The sequence below is a fragment of the Anolis sagrei genome, chromosome 9 (genome assembly GCF_037176765.1).
Source record: "Anolis sagrei isolate rAnoSag1 chromosome 9, rAnoSag1.mat, whole genome shotgun sequence".
NCBI classification, from domain to species: domain Eukaryota; kingdom Metazoa; phylum Chordata; class Lepidosauria; order Squamata; family Dactyloidae; genus Anolis; species Anolis sagrei.
In genome coordinates this window covers 32805975-32828887 of record NC_090029.1, presented here as the reverse complement: position 1 = coordinate 32828887, position 22913 = coordinate 32805975, and the positions used below count along the sequence as shown (strand labels likewise).

The 22913-nt window shown below is 43.4% G+C and overlaps 1 protein-coding gene across 1 annotated transcript in view; it reads left to right on the top strand.

The window, feature by feature from the left end:
- Nucleotides 1-18456: 18456 nt before the first annotated feature.
- BNC1 (basonuclin zinc finger protein 1) overlaps nt 18457-22913 on the top strand; it is a 40106-nt gene continuing 35649 nt past the window's right edge. The window contains exon 1 of the mRNA XM_060755212.2: nt 18457-18745. Within this exon, the coding sequence (XP_060611195.2) occupies nt 18737-18745 (9 nt within the window). The 5' untranslated portion in view covers nt 18457-18736. The remainder of the gene's footprint in view (nt 18746-22913) is intronic.

Sequence of the window (22913 nt, the reverse complement as noted above, 5' to 3'; positions counted from 1 at the left end):
GCTCCATGCAGTCATGCCAGCCACATGACCTTGGAGGTGTCTACGGACAACGCCGGCTCTTCGGCTTAGAAATGGAGATGAGCACCACACCCCAGAGTCAGACATGACTGGACTTAATGTCAGGGGACTAACTTTACTTTTTTTATATACATATAATATTTATAATATAATGTAATGCAATATAGTGTTGTTGTTCATTCGTTCAGTCGTCTCCAACTCTTCGTGACTTCATGGACCAGCCCACGCCAAAGCTCCCTGTCGGCCGTCACCACCCCCAGCTCCCTCAAGGTCAGTCCAGTCACTTCAAGGATGCCATCCATCCATCTTGCCCTTGGTCGGCCCCTCTTCCTTTTGCCTTCCACTTTCCCCAGCATAATTGTCTTCTCTAGGCTTTGCTATCTCCTCATAATGTGGCCAAAGTACTTCAACTTTGTCTCTCGTCTCCTTCCCTCCAGTGAGCATCCGGGCTTTCTTTCCTGGAGGATGGACTGGTTGGACCTTCTCGCAGTCCAGGGCACTCTCAGAACTTTCCTCCAACACCACAGCTCAAAAGCATCTCTCTTCCTCCGCTCAGCCTTCCCGAAGGTCCAGCTCTCACATCCGTAGGTGACTACAGGGAATACCATGGCTTTGACTAGGCAATGGATCTTTGTTGCCAGTGTGATGTCTCTACTCTTTACTATTTTACTGAGACTGGACATTGCTCTCCTCCCAAGAAGTAAGCGTCTTCTGATTTCCTGGCCACAGTCTGCATCTGCAGTAATCTTTGCGCCTAGAAATACGAAGTCTGTCACGGCCTCCACATTTTCTCCCTCTATTTTCCAGTTGTCAATCATTCAATGCAATATAGTATTACATGTAATAAGGAAGAGGGGCCAACCAAGGACAAGATGGATGGATGGCATCCTTGAAGTGACTGGACTGACCTTGAAGGAGCTGGGGGTAGTGACGGCCGACAGGGAGCTCTGGCGTGGGCTGGTCCATGAGGTCACAAAGAGTCGGAGACAACTGAACGAATGAACAACAACATTACATGTAATATTACTAATAATATTACAATATAATGGTATAGTACAATATAGTAATATTTAATACTGATATTGTATTATGGTAATAATATAATATATATTGTGTGTGTGTATGTGTGTGTGTGTATGTATACACACACACACACACACACACACACACACACACACTAGCTTGGGGACCTGGCGGTGCCCGGGTTATTTGAGAAAGGCATTGAGTGCCACGGATGGTCTTTATCCATTATTTATGTGGCTCGCAATGAAGGTACCACAGCGAAGGTACCACGAGTCCCATCATCCGTGGTCCATCCTCCTCCAAACTGCACCAGGATGTAGAGTGGGTCATGAGGGTTCTATGTGCCAAGTTTGGTCTTGATCAGTCATTGGATGAGGGTCGCAGCGGCCTTAGGAAGTGAGTGAAGGTACTGCAAGTCCAATCATCCATGGTCCATCCTCCTTCAAACTGCACCAGGATGTAGAGTGGGTCATGGGGGCTCTGTGTGCTAAGTTTGGTTTGGATCGGTAATTGGATGAGGGTCGCAGTTGTCTCAGAAAGTGAGTGAAGGTACTGCAAGTCCCATCATCCATGGTCCATCCTCCTTCAAACTGCACCAGGATGTAGAATGGGTCATGGGGGCTCTCTATGCGAAATTTGGTCTTTATCGGTCTTTTTGGGAGCCACAGTGGTCTGTGGGAGCTGAAAGGTTTGAAAGTACTACAAATCCCATCATCTATTTTCCGTCCTCCCCCAAACCTCTCCAAGATGTAAAGGCAGTTATGGGGGCTATGGGTGCCAAGTTTGGTCTTGATCAGTCATTGGATGAGGGTTGCAGCGGTCTAGGGAAGTGAGTGGAGGTCCTTCAAGTCCCATCATCCATGGTCCACCCTCCTCCAAACTGCAGTAGGATGTGGAGTAGGTCATGGGGGCTCTGTGTGCCAAGTTTGGTCAGTCTTTGTTGGGGGCCACAGTGGTCTGTGGGAACCGAAGGGTTTGAAAGTACTACAAATCCCATCATCCATTGTCTGTCCTCCCGCAGACCTCACCAGGACGTAAAGGGGGTCATGGGGGTTATGCGTGCCAACTTTGGTCCAGGTCTGTCACCCGTGCTGTTCACAGTGGCCTGTGAAAGTGGCAGCCAATCAGAAAGCTGCCACATAAATACAAACATTCACTTTTATTATATACTAGCCGTCCCCTGCCACGTGTTGCTGTGGTCCACTCTGTGTTTATGTTTTGTGTGTGTATATGTGTATAATGTTGTTTTACACATGCATTGTAATTTTTTTGGCTTTTTAAGTCCTTTTTGCTGCGTTTTTCAGTGTTTTTATGAGTGATGGTCACTCGTTGACCTAATAGGTGTATTGTGTCCAAATTTGGTGTCAATTCATCCAGTGGTTTTTGAGTTATGTTAATCTGACAAACGAACATTACATTTTTATTTATATAGATACTAGCCATCCCCTGCCACACGTTGCTGTGGCCCTGTCTGGTGATCTGGAAAAGAAAGTAATTAGAAAGTGTTGGCTTCTAATATCTGGAATTCCTTTATGCTTGTAGGTAAACACTATTTCTTGCTGTTCCTTTGTCAGTGTTAATGTGGTGATTGCCTGGTTTGCCCACTCTGGAACATGCAGAACTATAAATCCCAGTAACTACAACTCCCAAATGTCAAGGTCTATTTCCCCCAAACTCCATCTGTGTTCATATTTGGGCATATGGAATATTCGTGCGAAGTTTGGTCTAGATCCATCATTCTTTCAGTCCATAGCGCTCTCTGGATGTAGGGGAACTAGAACTCCCAAACTCAAGCTCAATGCTCACCAAACCCTTCTTGTGCTTTCTGTTGGTCATGGGAGTCCTGTTATGCTACGTTTGGTTCAATTCCATTGTTGGTGGGGTTCAGAATGCTCTTTGATTGTAGGTGAACTATAAATCCCAGCAACTACAACTCCCAAATGAGAAAATCAAATTTTGGAGTGAAGGATATACATTGGGTTGTTAGGTGTCTTGTGTCCAAATTTGGTGTCAATTCGTCCAGTGGTTATTGAGTTCTGTTAATCCCACAAACGAACATTACATTTTTATTTATATAGATAGAAGATAGATAGATATAGAGACAGGTAGGTAGGTAGGTAGGTAGGTAGGTAGATCTTGTAAGCCGCTCTGAGCCCCCTTTGGGGTGGGAAGGGCAGCATTTAAATGTCGTAAATAAAGAAATAATAAATTCTTCAGAAATCAAATACAGAAGGTGTGTTCCTCTCCTTGCCTTTCAGCCCCCCAACATGCTTCTTGGGTGGTTTAGAGTAGGAGCACAGTGGCCCTTATTTCTCATGCCAGGAAGGTAATGTTCAAGATCCTGCAAGGTAGACTCCAGCAATACATGGAGAGAGAGTTGCCAACTGGACAAGCTGGGTTTAGAAAAGGCAGAGGAACGAGAGACCAGATTGCCAATATCCGCTGGATAATGGAGAAAGGTAGGGAGGTTCAGGAAAACATCTCTTCCTGTTTTATTCTACAGCAGTGTTTCTCAACCTGGGGGTCGGGACCCCTGCAGGGGTCACAAGGTGGTGTCAAAGGGGTCACCAAAGACCATCAGAGAAAACCGTGTTTTCTGTTGGTCATAGGGGCTCTGTGTGGGAAGTTTGGTCCAATTCTATCGTTGGTAGGGCTCAGATTACTCTTTGATTGTAAGTGAACTATAAATCCCAGCAATTACAACTCCCAAATGTCAAGGTCTATTTTCCCCAAACTCTACCAGTGTTTGCATTTGGGTATGTTGAGTATTCGTGCCAGGTTTGGCCCATATCCATCATTGTTTGAGTCCACAGTGCTCTCTGGATGTAGGTGAACTACAACTCCAAAACTCAAGATCAATGCCCACCAAACCCTTCCAGTATTTTCTGTTAGTCATGGGAATTCTGTGTGTCAAGTTTGATTCAATTCCATCACTGGTGGAGTTCAGGATACTCTTTGATCATTGGTGAACTATAAATCCCAGTAACTACAACTCCCAAATGTCAAGGTCTATTTCCCCCAAACTCCATCTGTGTTCATATTTGGGCATATGGAATATTTGTGCCAAGTTTGGGCCAGATCCATCATTCTTTGAGTCCATAGCGCTCTCTGGATGTAGGTGAACTACAACTCCCAAACTCAAGCTCAATGCTCACCAAACCCTTCTTGTGCTTTCTGTTGGTCATGGGAGTCCTGTTATGCTACGTTTGGTTCAATTCCATTGTTGGTGGGGTTCAGAATGCTCTTTGATTGTAGGTGAACTATAAATCCCAGCAACTACAACTCCCAAATGACAAAATCAATTTTTGGAGTGAAGGACATACATTGGGTTGTTAGGTGTCTTGTGTCCAAATTTGGTATCAATTCGTCCAGTGGTTTTTGAGTTCTATTAATCCCACAAACGAACATTACATTTTTATTCAGATAGATAGATAGGTAGGTAGGTAGATAGAGAGATAGAGAGATAGGTAGATTGATATCTTGTAAGCTGCTCTGAGCCCCCTTCGGAGTGAGAAGGGTGGCATATAAATATCATAAATAAAGAACTAATAAATTCTTCAGAAATCAAATACGGAAGGTGTGCTCCTCTCCTTGCCTTTCAGCCCCCCAACATGCTTCTTGGGTGGTTTAGAGAAGGAGCACATTGGCCCTTATTTCATATGCCAGGAAGGGAATGCTCAAGATCCTGCAAGGTAGACTCCAGCAAGACACGGAGCAAGAGTTACCAGCTGGACAAGCTGGGTTTAGAAAAGGCAGAGGAACCAGAGACCCAATGGCCAATATCCGCTGGATAATGGAGAAAGGCAGGGAGTTTCAGGAAAACATCTCTTCCTGTTTTATTCTACAGCAGTGTTTCTCAACCTGGGGGTCGGGACCCCTGCAGGGGTCGCAAGGTGGTGTCAAAGGGGTCACCAAAGACCATCAGAGAAAACAGTGTTTTCTGTTGGTCATGGGGGCTCTGTGTGGGAAGTTTGGTCAAATTCTATCGTTGGTAGGGTTCAGATTACTCTTTGATTGTAAGTGAACTATAAATCCCAGTAACTACAACTCCCAAATGTCAAGGTCTATTTTCCCCAAACTCTACCAGTGTTTGCATTTGGGTATGTTGAGTATTCGTGCCAGGTTTGGCCCATATCCATCATTGTTTGAGTCCACAGTGCTCTCTGGATGTAGGTGAACTACAACTCCAAAACTCAAGATCAATGCCCACCAAACCCTTCCAGTATTTTCTGTTAGTCATGGGAATTCTGTGTGTCAAGTTTGATTCAATTCCATCACTGGTGGAGTTCAGGATACTCTTTGATCGTTGGTGAACTATAAATCCCAGCAACTACAACTCGCAAATAACAATATCAACCCCATTTGGGTGTATTGGGTATTTCTGCCAAATTTGGTCCAGTGAATGAAAATACATTCTGCAGATCAGATATTTACATTACAATTCATAACAATAACAAAATTACAGTTATGAATTAGAAATGAAAATAATGTTATGGTTGGGGGTCACCACAACATGAGGAACTGTATTAAGGGGTCACGCCATTAGGAAGGTTGAGAACGTTTCGCCTGCATCTATGGCAAGCATCCTCAGAGGTAGTGAGGAGCCTGTGTTGGACAGGGTCGCACTCCCCCTGAAGATGCAGGTTCGCAGCTCGGGTGTGATCCTGGATTCATTGCTGAGCCTGGAACCTCAGGTTTCAGCGGTGACCAGGGGAGCATTTGCACAGTTAAAGCTCATGCGCCAGCTGCGCCCGTACCTTGGGAAGTCTGACTTGGCCACGGTAGTCCACGCTCTGGTTACATCCCATTTAGACTACTGCAACGCTCTCTACATGGGGTTGCCTTTGAAGACGGCTCGGAAGCTCCAACTAGTCCAATGTGCGGCAGCCATGATACTAACAGAAGCGGAGTGCAGGGAGCATACAACTCCTTTGCTGCACCAGCTCCACTGGCTGCCGGTCTGCTACCGGGCTCAATTCAAAGTGCTGGCGTTGGCCTTTAAAGCCCTAAACGGTTCTGGCCCAAGCTACCTATCCGAACGTATCTCTGCTTATAAACCCACCAGGACTCTTAAGATCTTCTGGGGAGGCCCTGCTCTCGATCCTGTCTGCATCACAGGCACGGCTGGCGGGGACGAGGGACAGGGCCTTTTCTGTGGTGGCCCCTCGGCTGTGGAACTCCCTTCCCATGGACATTAGATCAGCCCCTTCGCTAATGGTGTTTCGAAGAAAACTAAAAACCTGGGTGTTCGAACAGGCGTTCGGTTAAAAATGCAATGTACACGATGAATATAGGAAACGGAATTATGGAAGACGAATTGGATCACGATTCTAATTACGAGGCGTTAATGTGTTGTTATTGATGTGTCATTTTGTATATTATGCTGTTAATGTTTTTTAAATTTTGTATGCTGTTGGATTGACTTTTGCTCTTGTTGTAAACCACGTTGAGTCACCTACAAGGCTGAGAAATTGCGGTATACAAGCAAAGTAAATAAAATAATAAATAAATAAATAAATGCCTCTAGACCATGGTCATATAGCCCGAAAAAACCTACAACAACCCAGTGATTCCGGCCATGAAAGCCTTCAACAATAAATTGTGGCAGGTTCTTGGTGGTCTGGGCATACCAAATCACCGTGTCTGTCTCCTGAGGAATCCGTATAACGACCAAGTCGCAACAGCCAGAACAGACCACAGAACAACTGGGAGAGTGGCGGAGAAGGAATGTGTGGGGACTGGGAAAAGGATGCGCATTTCAGGGCCATTTCTTCAGGGGTAGCTCTCCTTCATTAGCCGTTGCTGATAGGATTTGTCATTTCAACAGCTGGGAAGCCCAGGGCTCAGAGGCCTGCCACCTGGAACGAGTAGGTCCAATGACTTGGGCGAGAGACGGAGGAGGCATTGGGAAGCCAGCTGCCCTTGACAACAGCAAGCATTTTGTCAAGACAAAACAGCACAGTTGGGCAGACTAATGATACCTTGTGATGAGCTGGAAAGGAAGCCTGTGTGACTTGTGCACACCTTGCCCAAACGTGCCCCGTCCCCACCCAGATTGATACCATCATTTTTTTAAAAAAATCACTTGGAACTGCAATGTTTGCCAGCACACAAGAATCGACGCTGCATTTTGTCTCTTGCAAGTTGGCTTATGGCAGTGGTTCTCGACCTTCCTAATGCCGCGACCCCTTAATGCAGTTCCTCATGTTGTGGTGACCCCCAACCATAACTACTTCATAATTATAGTTTTGCTGCTGTTACGAATCATAATGTAAATATCTGATATGCAGGATGTATTATCATTCACTGGACCAAATTTGGCACAAATACCCAATACGCCTAAATTTTAAAACTGGTGGTGTTGGGGGAAATTGATTTTGTCATTTGGGAGTTGTAGTTACTGGGATTTATAGTTCACCTACAATCAAAGAGCATTCTGAACTTCACCAGTTATGGAATTGAACCAAATTTGACACACAGAACTCTCATGACCAACAGAAGATACTGGAAGGGTTTGGTGGGCTTTGACCTTAAGTTTGGGAGTTGTAGTTCATCTACATCCAGAGAGCACTGTGGAGTCAAACAATGAAGGATCTGGACCAAACTTGGTATGAATATTCCATATGCCCAAATATGAACACAGATGGAGTTTGGAAGAAATAGACATTGACATTTTGGAGTTGTAGTTACTGGGATCTATAGTTAACCTACAATCAAAGAGCATTGTGAACTCCACCAACGAAGGAATTGAACCAAACTTGGCACACAGAATTCCCAAGACCAACAGAAAATACTGGAAGGGTTTGGTGGGCATTGATCTTGTGTTTTGGAGTTGTAGTTCACCTACATCCAGAGAGCACTGGGGACTCAAACAATGATGGATCTGGACCAAACTTGGCACGAATGCTCAATATGCCTAGATGTGAACACTGGTGAAGTTTGGGGAAAATAGACCTTGACATTTGGGAGTTGTGGTTGCTGGGATGTATAGTTCATCTACAATCAAAGAGCATTCTGAACCTCACCAACGATAGAACTGGGCCAAACTTCCCACACAGAACCCCATGACCAATCGAAAATACTATGTTTTCTGATGGTCTTTGGCGACCCCTCTGACACCCACTCATGACACCTCCAGAGGTCCCGACTCCCAGATTGAGAAACACTGACCTAGATGAATCCTCCACCTTGTGTGACTGTGGAGCAGGACAAAGAATTCAGCATCTGTATGCTTGCCCACAACGCCCTGCCTCATGCACAGAGGAAGAACTGTTGAAAGCTACAGACAATGCAGTTGCTGTTGCTCGTTTTGGTCGAAAATTATTTAGCCACTTCTGCTTCCTCTGTTTTATCAGTTTTATACTTATTTATTCATGCAATGCTTTTGACACAAAATAGATAAATGTATAGTGTGGGCAGTCGAGGCATGTTTGTGCTTATAGCTGGCATTTCTGCCAGACCTCGTAGGAACTGCACAGCCTCTCCCAGGTGTCTGACCATGTATCTGACCGTGTTATAGATGTTTCTGGGAGGAGCAGCCTTCTTACAGAAATCTATGCTCAGGAGCGCAGGGTGGAGACCAGAAAATATCCTGGGACACAAAACAGCCTTCACATCAGGGAAATGGTGAGGCAAGAAGGCAACTAGTCTGGTGGGCTGGGACCTCATCTTAAATAGCTCACCATTGGCCACGTTGTTTAGGGATGCTGAAGGCTATAGACTCAAAACGTTCTGAGTTTTGCCAGGAAGTGTAGCCCTACTCCATCTTCCTGTATTTGCGTATGTCAGTGTTTCTCAACCTTCTTAATGCCACAACCCCTTAATACAGTTCCTCGTGTTGTGGTGACCCCCAACCATAACATTATTTTCATTGTTACTTCATAACTGTAATTTTGCTACAGTTATGACTTGTAATGTAAATATCTGATATGCAGGATGTATTTTTATTCACTGGACCAAATTTGGCACAAACATTCCATATGCCCAAATTTGAATACTGGTGGGGTTTGGGGAGGATTGATGATGTCATTTGGAAGTTGTAGTTGCTGGGATTTATAGTTAACCTACAATCAAAGAGAATTCAGAACACCACCAACAATGGAATTGAACCAAACTTGGAACACAGAACTCCCATGAACGATAGAAAATAATGGAAGGGTTTGGTTGGCATCGACCTTGAGTTTTGGAGTTGTAGTTCACTTACATCCAGAGAGAACTGTGGGCTCAAACAATGATGGATCCGGACCAAACTTGGCACAAATACTCAATATGCCCAAATGTGAACACTGGTGGAGTTTGGGGAAAATAGACCTTGACATTTGGGAGTTGTAGCAATACTGGGATTTATAGTTTACCTACAATCAACGAGCATTCTGAACCCCACTGTTATGAATCGTAATGTAAATATCTGATATGCAGGACGTATTTTCATTCACTGGACCAAATTTGGCACAAATACCTGATACGCCTAAATTTGAATACTGGTAGGGTTGGGAGGGATTGATTTTGTCATTTGGGAGTTGTAGTTGCTGGGATTTATAGTCCACCTACAATAAAAGAGCATTCTGAACTCTACCAGTGATGGAACTGAACCAAACTTGGAACACAGAACTCCCATGACCAAGAGAAAATACTGGAAGGGTTTGGTGTGCATTGAACTTGGATTTTGGAGTTGGAGTTATGATGATCTTTGGCAACCTCTCTGACACCCCCTTGCGACCCCCACAGGGGTCCCGACCCCCAGGTTGAGAAACACTGGTCTATGTTTAGGACTCTTTTGGACAGTTTTCCCATAAAATGCCCTAAAATGCATTGCTCTTTTGTTGCATTGTGTGGTTGGACTGCTTTAATCATCACTTTTCTTTGGAGATCTGTGTTTGTTTTGAAATTGGGGGTTTGTGTATGTGTGTAGCTTTCTGTAGAGTTTTAGTTACCCGTGCCTGCTGTTGCACACAACCTTTGTCACTCAGGGACAGAGAGATGTAAAGGTCCACACTGTGTGCCTGTTCTTGTGTGATAGATTCCAGAACTTGTGTATCGAGAGGCAAGTTGGGTCATTGGTTTTTTGCCTCTGTGACCCTTCCTAACCTGTACCAGCGAGCAGGCTAGCACCAACGTCAGCCTTGTTTACTTGGACAAGATTGATAGCATCCAGGTGGAATTTCCAGACACTTTTCGTGCATTTTTTAAAGTGGTAGGATTCATGGACCCAACCCAACAGCCTTCTGCAGTCAACAGATAACATTGGACATCTCTTTGTCTCTTATGTTTCAGATCCTTACTTCAGGTCTCCAGGTATTAAGAAGCCTCAGTCTTTCTGTGTGATCCTTTGGCTGATCTAAGAACCCTCCAGATGTGCTGAAGTATGATAGAAAAGCATGGTGGGAGTCATCATCCAATACATTTGGAGAGTGGATTGCTGTGGGTTTTCTGGGCTGTATGGCTATGTTCCAGAAGCATTCTCTCCTGACGTTTCACCCCACATCTATGGCAGGCATCCTCAGAAGGTGTGAGGTCTGTTGGAAACTAAATAAGGGAGGTTTGGAAGAAAAATAAGGGAGGGTGGAAGAAAAAAAAAACTCTTGTTTGTTTGAGACAAGTGTGAATTCTGCAATTAATCACCTTGATTTAATATTGAATGCCCCTTCAGCTTCAAAGCCTGGCTGATTCCTTCCTGGGGGAATCCTTTGTTGGGAGATTTTAGCTGGCCCTGATTGTTTCCTGTCTGGAATTCCCCTGTCTTAAAAGTGTTCCTCTTTATTAACTGTCCAGATTTTAGAGGTTTTTTTAAAATACTGTTAGCCCTATTTTGTTCATTTTCATGGTTTCCTCTTTTCTGTTGACGTTGTCCACATGTTTGTGGATTTCAGTGGCTTCTCTGCATAGTGTGACATGGTGGTTGTGAGAGTGATCCAGTATTTCTGTGTTCTCAAATAATATGCTGTGTCCAGGTTGGTTCATCAGGTGCTCTAAAATCCAAACAACACTAAAAAAAAGTGGAATTCCAGACAAAAATCTATTAGGTTGCAAGGTGAATGTCAGAGGGGTCACCAAAGACCATCAGAAAATACAGTATTCTGTGTGGGAAATTTGGCCAAATTCTATAGTTAGTGGAGCTCAGAATGCTCTTTGATTGTAGGTGAACTATTCATCCCAGCAACTATAAATCCCAAATGTCAATGTCTAATTTTCCCAAACTCCACCAGTGTTCACATTTGGGCATTTTGAGTATCTATGCCAAATTTGGTCCAGATCAATCATTGTTTGAGTCCACAGTGCCCTCTGGATGTAGGTGAACTACAAATCCCAAACTCAAGGTCAATGCCTACCAAACCCTTCTAGTATTTTCTGTGGGTCATGGGAGTTCAGTGTGTCAGGTTTAGCCCAATTATATCGTTGGTGGGGTTCAGAATGCTCTTTGATTGTAGGTGAACTACAAATCCCAGCAACTACAACTCCCAAATAACACAATCAATCCCCCTCCAATCTCACAAGTATTCAAATTTGAGTGTATTGGGTATTTTTGCCAAATTTGGTCTAGTGAATGAAAATACATCCTCCTGCATATCAGATATTGACATTATGATTCATAACAGTTGCAAAATGACAGTTATTAAGTAGCAATGAAAATAATAGAATCATAGAATCATTGAATCACTGAGTTGGAAGAGACCTCATTGGCCATCCAGTCCAACCCCCTGTCAAGAGGCAGGAAAATTGCATTCAAAGCACCCCCAACAGATGGCCATCCAGCCTCTGTTTAAAAGATTCCAAAGAAGGAGCCTCCACCACACTCAGAGGCAGAGAGTTCCACTGTTGAACAGCTCTCACAGTCAGAAAGTTCTTCCTAATGTTCAGATGGAATCTCCTTTCTTGTAGTTTGAAGCCATTGGTCTGCATCCTAGTCTCCAGGGCGGCAGAAAACAAGCTTGCTCCCTCCTCCCTATGACTTCCTCTCACATATCTATACATGGCCCTCATCATGTCTCCTGTCAGCCTTCTCTTCTTCAGGCTAAAACATGCCCAGCTCTTTAAGCCGCTCCTCATAGGGCTTGTTCTCCAGACCCTTGATCATTTTAGTCGCACATTCCAGCTTGTCAATATCTCTCTTCAATTGTGGTGCCCAGAATTGGACACAATGTTCTAGGTGCAATTTTATGGTTGGGGGTCACCACAACACGAGGAACTGTATTAAGGGGTCAGGGCATTAGGAAGGTAGAGAACCAATGGCTTAGAGATTTTGAGAGAGAATATTTGTAATCAATTCTATGAATAATAACATCTCCAAAAGTTAACGGTGCCAATGTGGAGGGATGTTTGCACACATCTCCATCTGTGCTGGCACGGCTGTACCAGGAGCTCCAACTTTATTTTCTTTCTGTTATCTGTTTGCAGTGATAGGGCAGGCCTCCTATCCATCATAATTAAACTTTGGTTCCGCCCCTTGTTCAGGGCTCTGGGAGGTAAAGGAGCCATTTTTGGGGCGGTCTCACATAAGGAAGCTAAACTATAGGACGTAGACCAGCTCGTCCCGTAGAAAAGCTTCTTTTCGCAAGAACATCTGGGGAAACAGAAACAGAAATTCCAGGGGAAAGGTCCCAAGGCTCTGGCTGAGAGCTCACAGCCTCCCAGCCTCACAGCAATCAGAGGGAAAACAGCCCTGAAGTTTTCAAAGAATTCTCAGAGGGAGGACAGCATTACAGATCCACGGAACTCCAGCTGAAATATCTACAAGCCTTGGTTGGTAGGTCTACTCGATACCCAGACGCATTTGGAATTGGTAGTAGGACCCACACCGATGAGCAGAGGTGGTCCTAGGTAATTTTCAATGGTAAGCAAACAGTATTTTGGCGCCTCCCCCAATTATTGATATATATTTTCTGTTCATCGTGGGAGTACTGTGTGCCATATTTGGTTCAATTCCATCATTGGTGGAGTTCAGAATGCTCTTTGATTGTAGGTGAACTATACATCCCAGTAACTACAACTCGCATATGTCAAGGTCTATTTTTCCCCAAGAGCGCCTCAAGAGTGCCCCTGGGCACAATCAACTCTACTGCAAATGCTTACTTTGCGTAATAGGTTGCTGAGGCTTCCCCCGGACTGCTAGGGCTGTTGTGAGCCAAGGGGGTGCTCCTCAAGTGGTGGTCGAGGGCATTTACAGAGGCACCTCTGCGCCCCTGGCCAAAAAAGTGTACTGCGACCGCTTACTTTGTGTAATGGATGAGCCGCCCCTGCCGATGAGTGTTGGGGTTCAGCCTGAGTTTGAACTTGAACCTGATTCTCTGTTTGTTCCTCCTGATGCTAATGAAAGTATATTTACTGATGCTAGTGGAAATGTACCTTTTGATGCCAATGCTCCTGAAATTAGTGAGGAAGAAACTGCTGTAGGTTTGGAAAATGCCAATGTTCCTGAAATTAGTGAGGAAGGAACTTCTGTAGATTTGGAAAATGAAAGTACCAGTGTTCATGAGAATGTTGCAGAGGGAGACCTTGAACTTTCCCTCCCTTCTGCACCTGTTAACTGTAATGACAACAGAAGGGGCCAAATTTGGGAAGAGAGAAGTAAAACACTCAGTTTGCGTCGATCCTCCCGAATTCAAGAATTAAAAACATTGGCTTCAAAACAGAAGGGCGGTTCACGGAACCAATTCTTGAGTTTAAATTGTAATACGCCGAGCTGATTGTCTCAGTTCAGGCATCGTTTCAGAATTGATGAAGACCTTGGCAGTTCTCCCGGTTCCCTGGCCATAGTTTGGGAAGATTTCTAGGATATCAGGTACGGTTAGTGGATTGCTAACAGATTCCAGTATTTTCCCAGTGAGGCTTTTGGTTTTGCTTTGTCCATTTAAATTCATGTTTGCTGATTTTGCTGTGGCTTTTGACTTGCATTTTTCCTTTATTTTGTAACCATTTTTCTTCAATAAAAAAGGATTGTTTTTCACAGCCAAGTGTGGTGGATAGTTATCTTAGGGCCTCGTTCCCTGCTCTGGATTGCAACAATGAGGAATAGATAGTAAACAGCCTGGGAGAGGTTAAATAGGGTTTTTTTCTTACAGAGAAAGTACAGTTAATCAAAGTCAGGTACCAGTCCATTGAGGACTAGACAAGGAAAGCCTTGAAGTGTTGTTTGAACCATTGAAGATTTGTTGTTTGTTCCATAATAAAGACTTTGTTGTATCATTAAAGACCCTAAAGACCATTACTTCAGAAAAATCCCTGAGAACCTCTCTTTGAGGCACCCTGGCTTCTCACTGGGCTTAAAGTATATGTCCTATAGAAAAGTACAGCTGTTACAGGCCCAGCACACGACAGAACACCATCTTTGAATACATCGCAGCCATTGCTGACCTGCCATCTATCCTTGGAGCAGCTACCTCAACTGGTGGTGTGGGCAATCTTGAATTCTCTTGAGGGGAGTGGGATCTCCTCCTCTTTCTTCTCTTACTGATGTCTCCTTTTCCCCTCTGAAATTACTGTTATTTAGTAGCCTCACTGAGTTTTCAAAACTAGCTGAGTAGATAGGCTGCGATACCCAACGCAGGGGCCACCAGCTAATTTGATAGACCTAGGTGCAATTTACTACACCGGAGCGGAGGGGGGAACGCCGTGATAAACACCTCTTTGAATGTGGAACTCTGCTGATTTGCCACTGATGTCATCCAGCATTTTTTCTAATTGTGACTGGCTAGTCATGATGTAACATTTTAATTGATACGTAAAGCTACCTTTATATGCATATTCCCCTGCCAGCAGCTCCACTCGATATAGTACTTGCTAATTATACTAAAGCAGAGCCAAATAATAACATTTTCCTCAAGTAGCTGTGTTGTAGCTTATTTACCTGAAACCCACACCAAAATGAAAGGTGTGCAGACATCTCCTACCTGTCCCACTAAACACAGAAGCTTCATCCAGCAGTAACAGGCTTTGTGTAAACAAGCAGAATTTGCAGAACACTGCTTATATCTCCCATTCGTTCATCCATACATGTGGTATAGACTTTAGTAGGTTTGTTTATGCATAGGTTAGATTTAAAACTGCATTTCTCAACCTGGGGGTCGGGACCCCTTGGGGAGTTGCAGGGGGTGTCAAAGGGGTTGCCAAAGACCATCAGAAAACAGTATTATCTGTTGGTCATAGGGATTCTGTGTGGGAAGTTTGCCCCAATTCTATCGTTGGTGGGGTTCGGAATGCTCTTTGATTGTAGGTGAACTATAAATCCCAGCAACTACAACTCCAAAATGTCAAGGTCTATTTTCCCCAAACTCCACCAGTATTCACATTTGGGCATATTGAGCATTCGTGCCAAGTTTGGTCCAGATCCATCACTGTTTGAGTCCACAGTGCTCTCTGGATATAGGTGAACTACAACTCCAAAATTCAAGGTCAATGCCCACCAAACCGTTCCCGTATTTTCTGTGGGTCATGGGAGTTCTGCGTGCCAAGTTTGGTTCAGTTCCATCACTAGTGGAGTTCAGAATGCTCTTTGATTGTAGGTGAACTATAAATCCCAGCAACTACAACTCCCAAATGTCAAGGTCTATTTCCCCCAAACTCCATCAGGGTTCATATTTGGACTATTGAGTATTTGTGCCAAGTTTGGTCCAGATCCATCACTGTTTGAGTCCACAGTGCTCTCTGGATGTAGGTGAACTACAACTCCAAAACTCAAGGTCAGTGCCTACCAAACCCTTCCAGTATTTTCTATGAGTCATTGGAGTTCAGTGAGCCAAGTTTGGTTCAGTTCCATCACTAGTGGAGTTCAGAATACTCTTTGATTGTAGGTGAACTATAAATCCCAGCAACTACAACTCCAAAATGTCAAAGTCTATTTTCCCCAAACTCCACCAGTATTCACATTTGGGCATATTGAGCATTTGTGCCAAGTTTGGTCCAGATCCATCATTGTTTGAGTCCATAATGCTCTCTGAATGTAGGTGAACTACAACTCCAAAACTCAAGGTCAATACCCACCAAACCTTTCCTGTATTTTCTGTGGGTCATGGGAGTTCTCTGAACCAAGTTTGGTTCAGTTCCATCACTAATGGAGTTCAGAATACTCCTTGATTGTAGGTGAACTATAAATCCTAGCAACTACAACTCCAAAATATCAAGGTCTATTTTCCCAAACTCCATCTGTGTTCATATTTGGGCTATTGAGAATTTGTGCCAATTTGGTCCAGATCCATCACTGTTTGAGTCCACAGGGCTCTCTGGATATAGGTGAACTACAACTCCAAAAGTTCAAGTTCAATGCCCTCCAAACCCTTCCAGTATTTTCTATGGGTCATGGGAGTTCAGTGAGCCAAGTTTGGTTCAGTTCCATCACTAGTGGAGTTCAGAATAATCTTTGATTGTAAGTGAACTATAAATCCCAGCAACTACAACTCCCAAATGACAAAATCAATCCCTCCCAATCTGACCAGTATTCAAATTTGGGCGTATCAGGTATTTGTGCCAAATTTGGTCCAGTGAATTAAAATACATCCAAATTTGGTCCAGTGAATTAAAATACATCAGATATTTACGTTATGCTTCATAAAAGTGGGGTTCGGAATGCTCTTTGATTGTAGGTGAACTACAAATCCCAGCAACTACAACTCCCAAATGTCAAGTCTATTTTCCCCAAACTCCACCAGTGTTCACATTTGCGCATATTGAGTATCTGTGTTTAAAAGCCAAACACAATGGCTTCAACCTACAGGAAATTGAGATTCGTGATTGTGGGGAGCCCAAAAAGAATAAACAGTGGGGTAGGCTTTCAGTATAGGACGGGGGAAAGTGCATCATAGGGGCAACACTATAGATGGGGCAAACAGAAATGGGATAAATGGTCACTCTCCAAAGGCACATCGGAAGAGCCAAATTTTCACATTTTTCTTGAAGGCTGCTAAGGTGGGGGCTTGCCTAATCTCACCAGGTAGTGAGTTCCAAAGTCAGGGAACCACAGCAGAGAAGGCTTTCTACCTCGTTCCCAGTTTAAATCATCAATAATATTCAATTGGATAATGTATTGTTGAAGGCTTTCATGGCTGGAATCACTAGGTTCTTGTGGGTTTTTTCGGGCTATAGAGCCATGTTCTAGAGGCATTTCTCCTGACGTTTTGCCTGCATCTATGGCAAGAATCCTCAGAGGTTGTGAGGTCTGTTGGAAGTAGGAAAAATAGGTTTATATATCTGTGGAATGGCTGGGGTGGGGCAAGGAGCTCTTCCCTGCTGCAGTTAGGTGTGAATGTTTAGCTGATCACCTTCATTAGCATTTGAAGGCCTGCCTGAGCCTGGGAAAATCTGTTGCTGGGAGGTGTTAATCTGTGCCTGGTTTTTTCCTCTCTGTTGTTTAGCTGTTATAATTTTAGAGTTTTTTAATACTGGTAGCCAGATTTTGTTCATTTTCATGGTCTCTTCCTAAACAACAGAGAGGAAAAAACCAGGCACAGATTAACACCTTCCTCATAGGGCTTGTTCTCCAGACCCTTGATCTGCTCCCTCCTCCCTATGACGTCCTCTCATATATTTATACGTGGCCCTTATCATGTCTCCTCTCAGCCTTCTCTTCTTCAGGCTAAACATGCCCAGCTCTTTAAGCCGCTCCTCATAGGACTTGTTCTCCGGACCCTTGTTCTGCTCCCTCCTCCCTATGACGTCCTCTCATATATTTATACGTGGCCCTTATCATGTCTCCTCTCAGCCTTCTCTTCTTCAGGCTAAACATGCCCAGCTCCTTGAGCCGCTCCTCATAGGACTTCTTCTCCAGACCCATGATAATTTGAGTCGCCCTCCTCTGAACACATTCCAGCTTGTCAATATCTCCCTTCAATTGTGGTGCCCAGAATTGGACACAATATTCCAGGTGTGGTCTAACCAAGGTGGAATAGAGGGGTAGCATGACTTGCCCAGCTCTTTAAGCCACTCCTCATAGGGCTTGTTCTCCAGACCCATGATAATTTTAGTCGCCCTCCTCTGGACACATTCCAGCTTGTCAATATCTCTCTTGAATTGTGGTGCCCAGAATTGGACACAATATTCCAGGTGTGGTCTAACCAAGGTGGAATAGAGGGGTAGCATGACTTGCCCAGCTCTTTAAGCCACTCCTCATAGGGCTTGTTCTCCAGACCCTTGATCATTTTAGTCGCCCTCCTCTGGACACATTCCAGCTTGTCAATATCTCTCTTCAATTGTGGTGCCCAGAATTGGACACAATATTCCAGGTGTGGTCTAACCAAGGCAGAATGGAGCACGGGGAGCATCACTTCCCTTGGGGGATCCCTTGCCATTCCTGAGTGTCTTGTGGTTGAGGAAGAATCCTGCCTCCTGTGACCCCCATCCATGCCAAGGACTGGAAGGGAGGAGCTTTGAGGGAGTTGCCTTGAGGGGAGAGGGGGTGGGCTCCGACCCTTGGCCCCCTTTCTCTGCCCAGGACGCACCCAAACCCTGCTTGGATGGGAGTCTGGGCAGAGAGGCGCTCCTGATGCGGGTTAAGCCGGAGCAGGAGGCGCGTGGGGATGCGCCGGCCCTTCCCTGCTTGTAGAGACAGGAATGCGTCCCGGTGCTGCTTTGTACAACTCACAGCTGTACAAAGGAGGAGGAGGAGGAGGAGGAGGAGGGGATGGGAAGCGGGTGCCTCCTCTCTCTCTCTCTCTCTCTCTCTCTCTCTCTCTCTCTCTCTTTCCAGACACATGCTCTCTAAGAAGACATGTCGGAGGTAAGGAAAAGTTCTGCACTTTGGCTTGGATTTGGTTCCCTTTCTATTCCTTTCCTTTCCCTAGACTGATTGGGATTGTTTCCTGAATTGTCGGGTTTCAAGCAGATCCCTTCCAAGGCGCTTGGAGTGCAATCCTACGAATTATTTCCCAGTTTGGAAGCTTGGGAAGCTTCCTTATTCCCAGACTGGCTTCCAAGGAAAAGGGACTAAACGAAGAAGAAGGCTCCTCAAAGTGTGGCGGTGCCTTCTCGGTGTGGGTTTTTGAGCAATCCTTTGTGATATGAGTCTTTTCCTGGCTCCAGGTGGGAGCATCTGCAAGTCGCAAAAGGCTTAGTTGACAGTGAGTTGAATTTGTCCTGCTTCTGGATGGACTTTCATAGCTATCCAATGCATGCTTCTTCTTCTTTTTTGCAACTCCAGCAAGTGCTCTTAAGTAAATAAATTATTGGGATGTTGTGTGTTTTCTGGACTGCATGGCCATGTTCCATAATTATTATTAGAGTTGAATTTGTCCTGCTTCTGGATGGACTTTCATAGCTATCCAATTCATGCTTCTTCTTTTTTTTTTTTGCAACTCCAGCAAGTGCTCTTAAGTAAATAAATTATTGGATTGTTGTGTGTTTTCTGGGCTGTATGGACATGTTCCATAAAAATATTATTATTATTATTATTATTATTATTATTATTATTATTTATACCCCGCCACCATCTCCCCCAACGGGGACTTGGAGCAGTTTACATGGGGCCAAGCATTCCCTCCTGACATTTCGCCCACATCTATGGAAGACATCCTCAGAGGTTGAGAGGATATAGGATAGCCATGTATAAATATGTGAGAGGAAGCCACAGGGAGGAGGAGGGAGCAAGCTTGTTTTCTGCTTCCTTGGAGACTAGGACGCGGAACAATGGCTTCAAACTACAAGAGAGGAGATTCCATCTGAACATGAGGAAGAACTTCCTGACTGGGTTCAGCAGTGGAACTCTCTGCCTCGAAGTGTGGTGGAGGCTCCTTCCTTGGAAGCTTTTAAACAGAGGCTGGATGGCCATCTGTCAGGGGTGATTTGAATGCAACATTCCTGCTTCTTGGCAGAATGGGGTTGGACTGGATGGCCTATGGGGTCTCTTCCAACTCTTTGATTCTATGATTCTATGATTCTAATAATAATAATCATCATCATCATCTTTATTTATACCCTGCCACCATCTCCCCCAACGGGGACTCGGAGTAGCTTACATGGGGCCAAGCATTCTCTCCTGACGTTTCGCCCACATCTATGGAAGGCATCCTCAGAGGTTGTGAGGTCTGTTGGAAACTAGGCAAGTGGGGTTTATATATCTCCCAGGATGGGAGAAAGAACTCTTGTCTGTTTGTGGCAAGTATGAATGCTGCAATTGGCCACTTTGATTATTATTATTATTATTATTATTATTATTATTATTATTATTATTATTTATATGCCGCCTTTCTCTACCCCAGAGGGGACTTAAGGCGGCTTACAGATAGGCAATAATTTAATACCTTGGCAGCAATATACAGTTAAAATACATTAAAATTAAAATTAAGTACATTGAAACATTATAAATCATTAATTCCACTATAAAATAATGCAATCCACAATCATAATCCAGGTCATTCTGGTAGTCATTGCACTATAATTCCAGGTAAACTTTTTGTCAAAGGTTTTCATGGCCAGAATCACCGGGTTGCTGTAAGTTTTTTGGGCTGTATGGCCATGTTCTGGAAGCATTCTGTCCTGACATTTCGCCTGCATCTCTGGCAGGCATCCTCAGAGGTTGTGAGGTCAATAAATTATTGTTATTGTGTCACACAAAGTCACAAGAGATCGAGGCATTTGTGCCGGGGTGGATCAAAAAGTAATGCCTCCGTCGCTCTAACTTTTCTTTCTTTCACAGCTACTGGGCTATCAATCATGATATGATACAGGGAACCCCCTACTCTACTGATAGAGTCTTTTCTTGTTCTCATTGAGTGATTAGAAACATGAATCGGAAGCTAAAAGAAAGAGTCGTCATTGAATTTCTGGCAAAAGAAGGTTAATGTTTAAAATGTTTTTATGGTGTTGTTGGGCATTGAATTGTTGCCTCTGTAAACCGCCTTGGGCTGAGAAGGGTGGTATATAAATATAGTAAATAAATAAGTAAATAAATAAATAATGTACACCTAAGGAAATCCGTAATCGCTTGCAGAATGTATTGTTGAAGTCTTTCATGGCCAGAATCACTGAGTTGTTGTGAGTTTTCCAGACTGTATGGCTATGTTCCAGAAGCATTCTCTCCTGACATTTTGCCTGCATCTATGGCAGGCATCCTCAGAGGTTGTGAGATCACCTCACAACCTCTGAGGTTGCCTGCCATAGATGCAGGCAAAATGTCAGGAGAGAATGCTTCTGGAACATGGCCATACAGCCCAGAAAACTCACAACAACCCACTTGCAGAATCTTTATGTTTTAGCCCCTTCTGACTTTTACCTATTTGGATCTCTGAAAGGCAACCTACTTGGTTTCAGATTCAGTGACTTGAATGACATTCAAACAGCTTTAAAATAATGGATTACTGAAGCAAAACACTGAATTTTTCCAAAATAGTTTGGATGCCCGGGTTAACCAATGGTGCAAATGTGTACAAATTTAGGGTGACTATGTTGAACCATAGTTTTGCGAAGAGGACAGTTCAGGCTACAATCTGGAGCAACTTCTTCTGTTATATGTTCATAACGTTTTTATGACACAAGAGGCAAAACTTTTTGACCCACCCTCATATGTTTGCAAAAATATACTTTTGGGGAGTTGGTTGAGTGAGGTCTTCCTCCCATTTCACTGCGTTCCCATCCATCAGTTTGCTCGCTCTTCATTGTATGTCCTGTATTATATGTCCTGTATTATATGTCAACAAATGGATGGTGACTATGTTGAATAGTAGTTTTGCATAGAGGACAGTTCAGGCTATGATCTGGAACAACTTCTACTGTTATAGGTTCATTCATAACATTTTTATGGCACAGGAGGCAAAACTTTTTGACCCACTCTCGTACGTTTGCAGAAAGATGCTTCTGGGGAGTTGGTTCAATGGGATCTTCCTCCCAGTTCACTACGTTCCCATCCATCAGTTTGCTAGCTCTTCATTATATGTCCTGCACCCACATTTTGGAGATTCCTTGCCTTGGAGTGATACTTTTGTTACAGGTACTTCTAAATTGCAGTAAAAAAAAAACCCAGAAAAACAGTTACTAAGCCATTAGAAACAGATACCTGCCTTTGAATTGGCTGCCTTCATAGCTTCATTCCACCAAAACCACACTCCCAAACTGTCATTTCTGTATTAACTTTGTTGGCATCCCTTCAGAAAGAGTTAATTACTCGACTGTTCAGTTCACAGATCCTTTCATTTTCAAAATCTAGTTTATTTCACTGAAAAATAAATCAATATGTGGCGTCGACAGATTGCTTGGCTGATTGGAAAAACCTTTTTTTGAATGTATTCATGTTTTCTCTTTAGTTTTTTTTACATTAGAAATATGTATACTAATCATATATTATTAATAATATATAATAATATAATATATAATAGTAATAATAATATATACTAATAATATATTAATATATAATGCATTATATTAATATGCAGGGTTAGTCAAACTTTATAGGCCAATAAGCCATTCAATTGAATGGCTTATTGGCCTATGCATTTTGACTAACCCTGTATAATGCATTGGTCCCTGTGTTTAGGGTGTTGTTTTGTGATGATCGACTTCTATGGTGTTTTGGACCTCCACACTTCCCAACAGTCGGTATTATATTACTATTATTATTTTTATTATTATATTTCTATATTATTATTTTATTACTATATTATTATGTTATATAATCCAGTTGGCATTGGATTGATGAATATGATTATCTGGTTTTGTATATATGCACAATAGTTCTCTAATGTTTACATATGTCGTTTTAATGTTGTTTTAAATTGTTGTTTAATTACTTTTAATTGTTGTTTGGGCATGAAAAAATGCTACTTATCTAAGCCGCCCTGAGTACCCTTTGCGGTGAGAAGGGTGAGATATAAATGTCGTAAGTAAATAAATCTATATAAATAAAAATGTAATGTTTGTCTGTGGGATTAACATAACTCAAAAACCACTGGACAAAT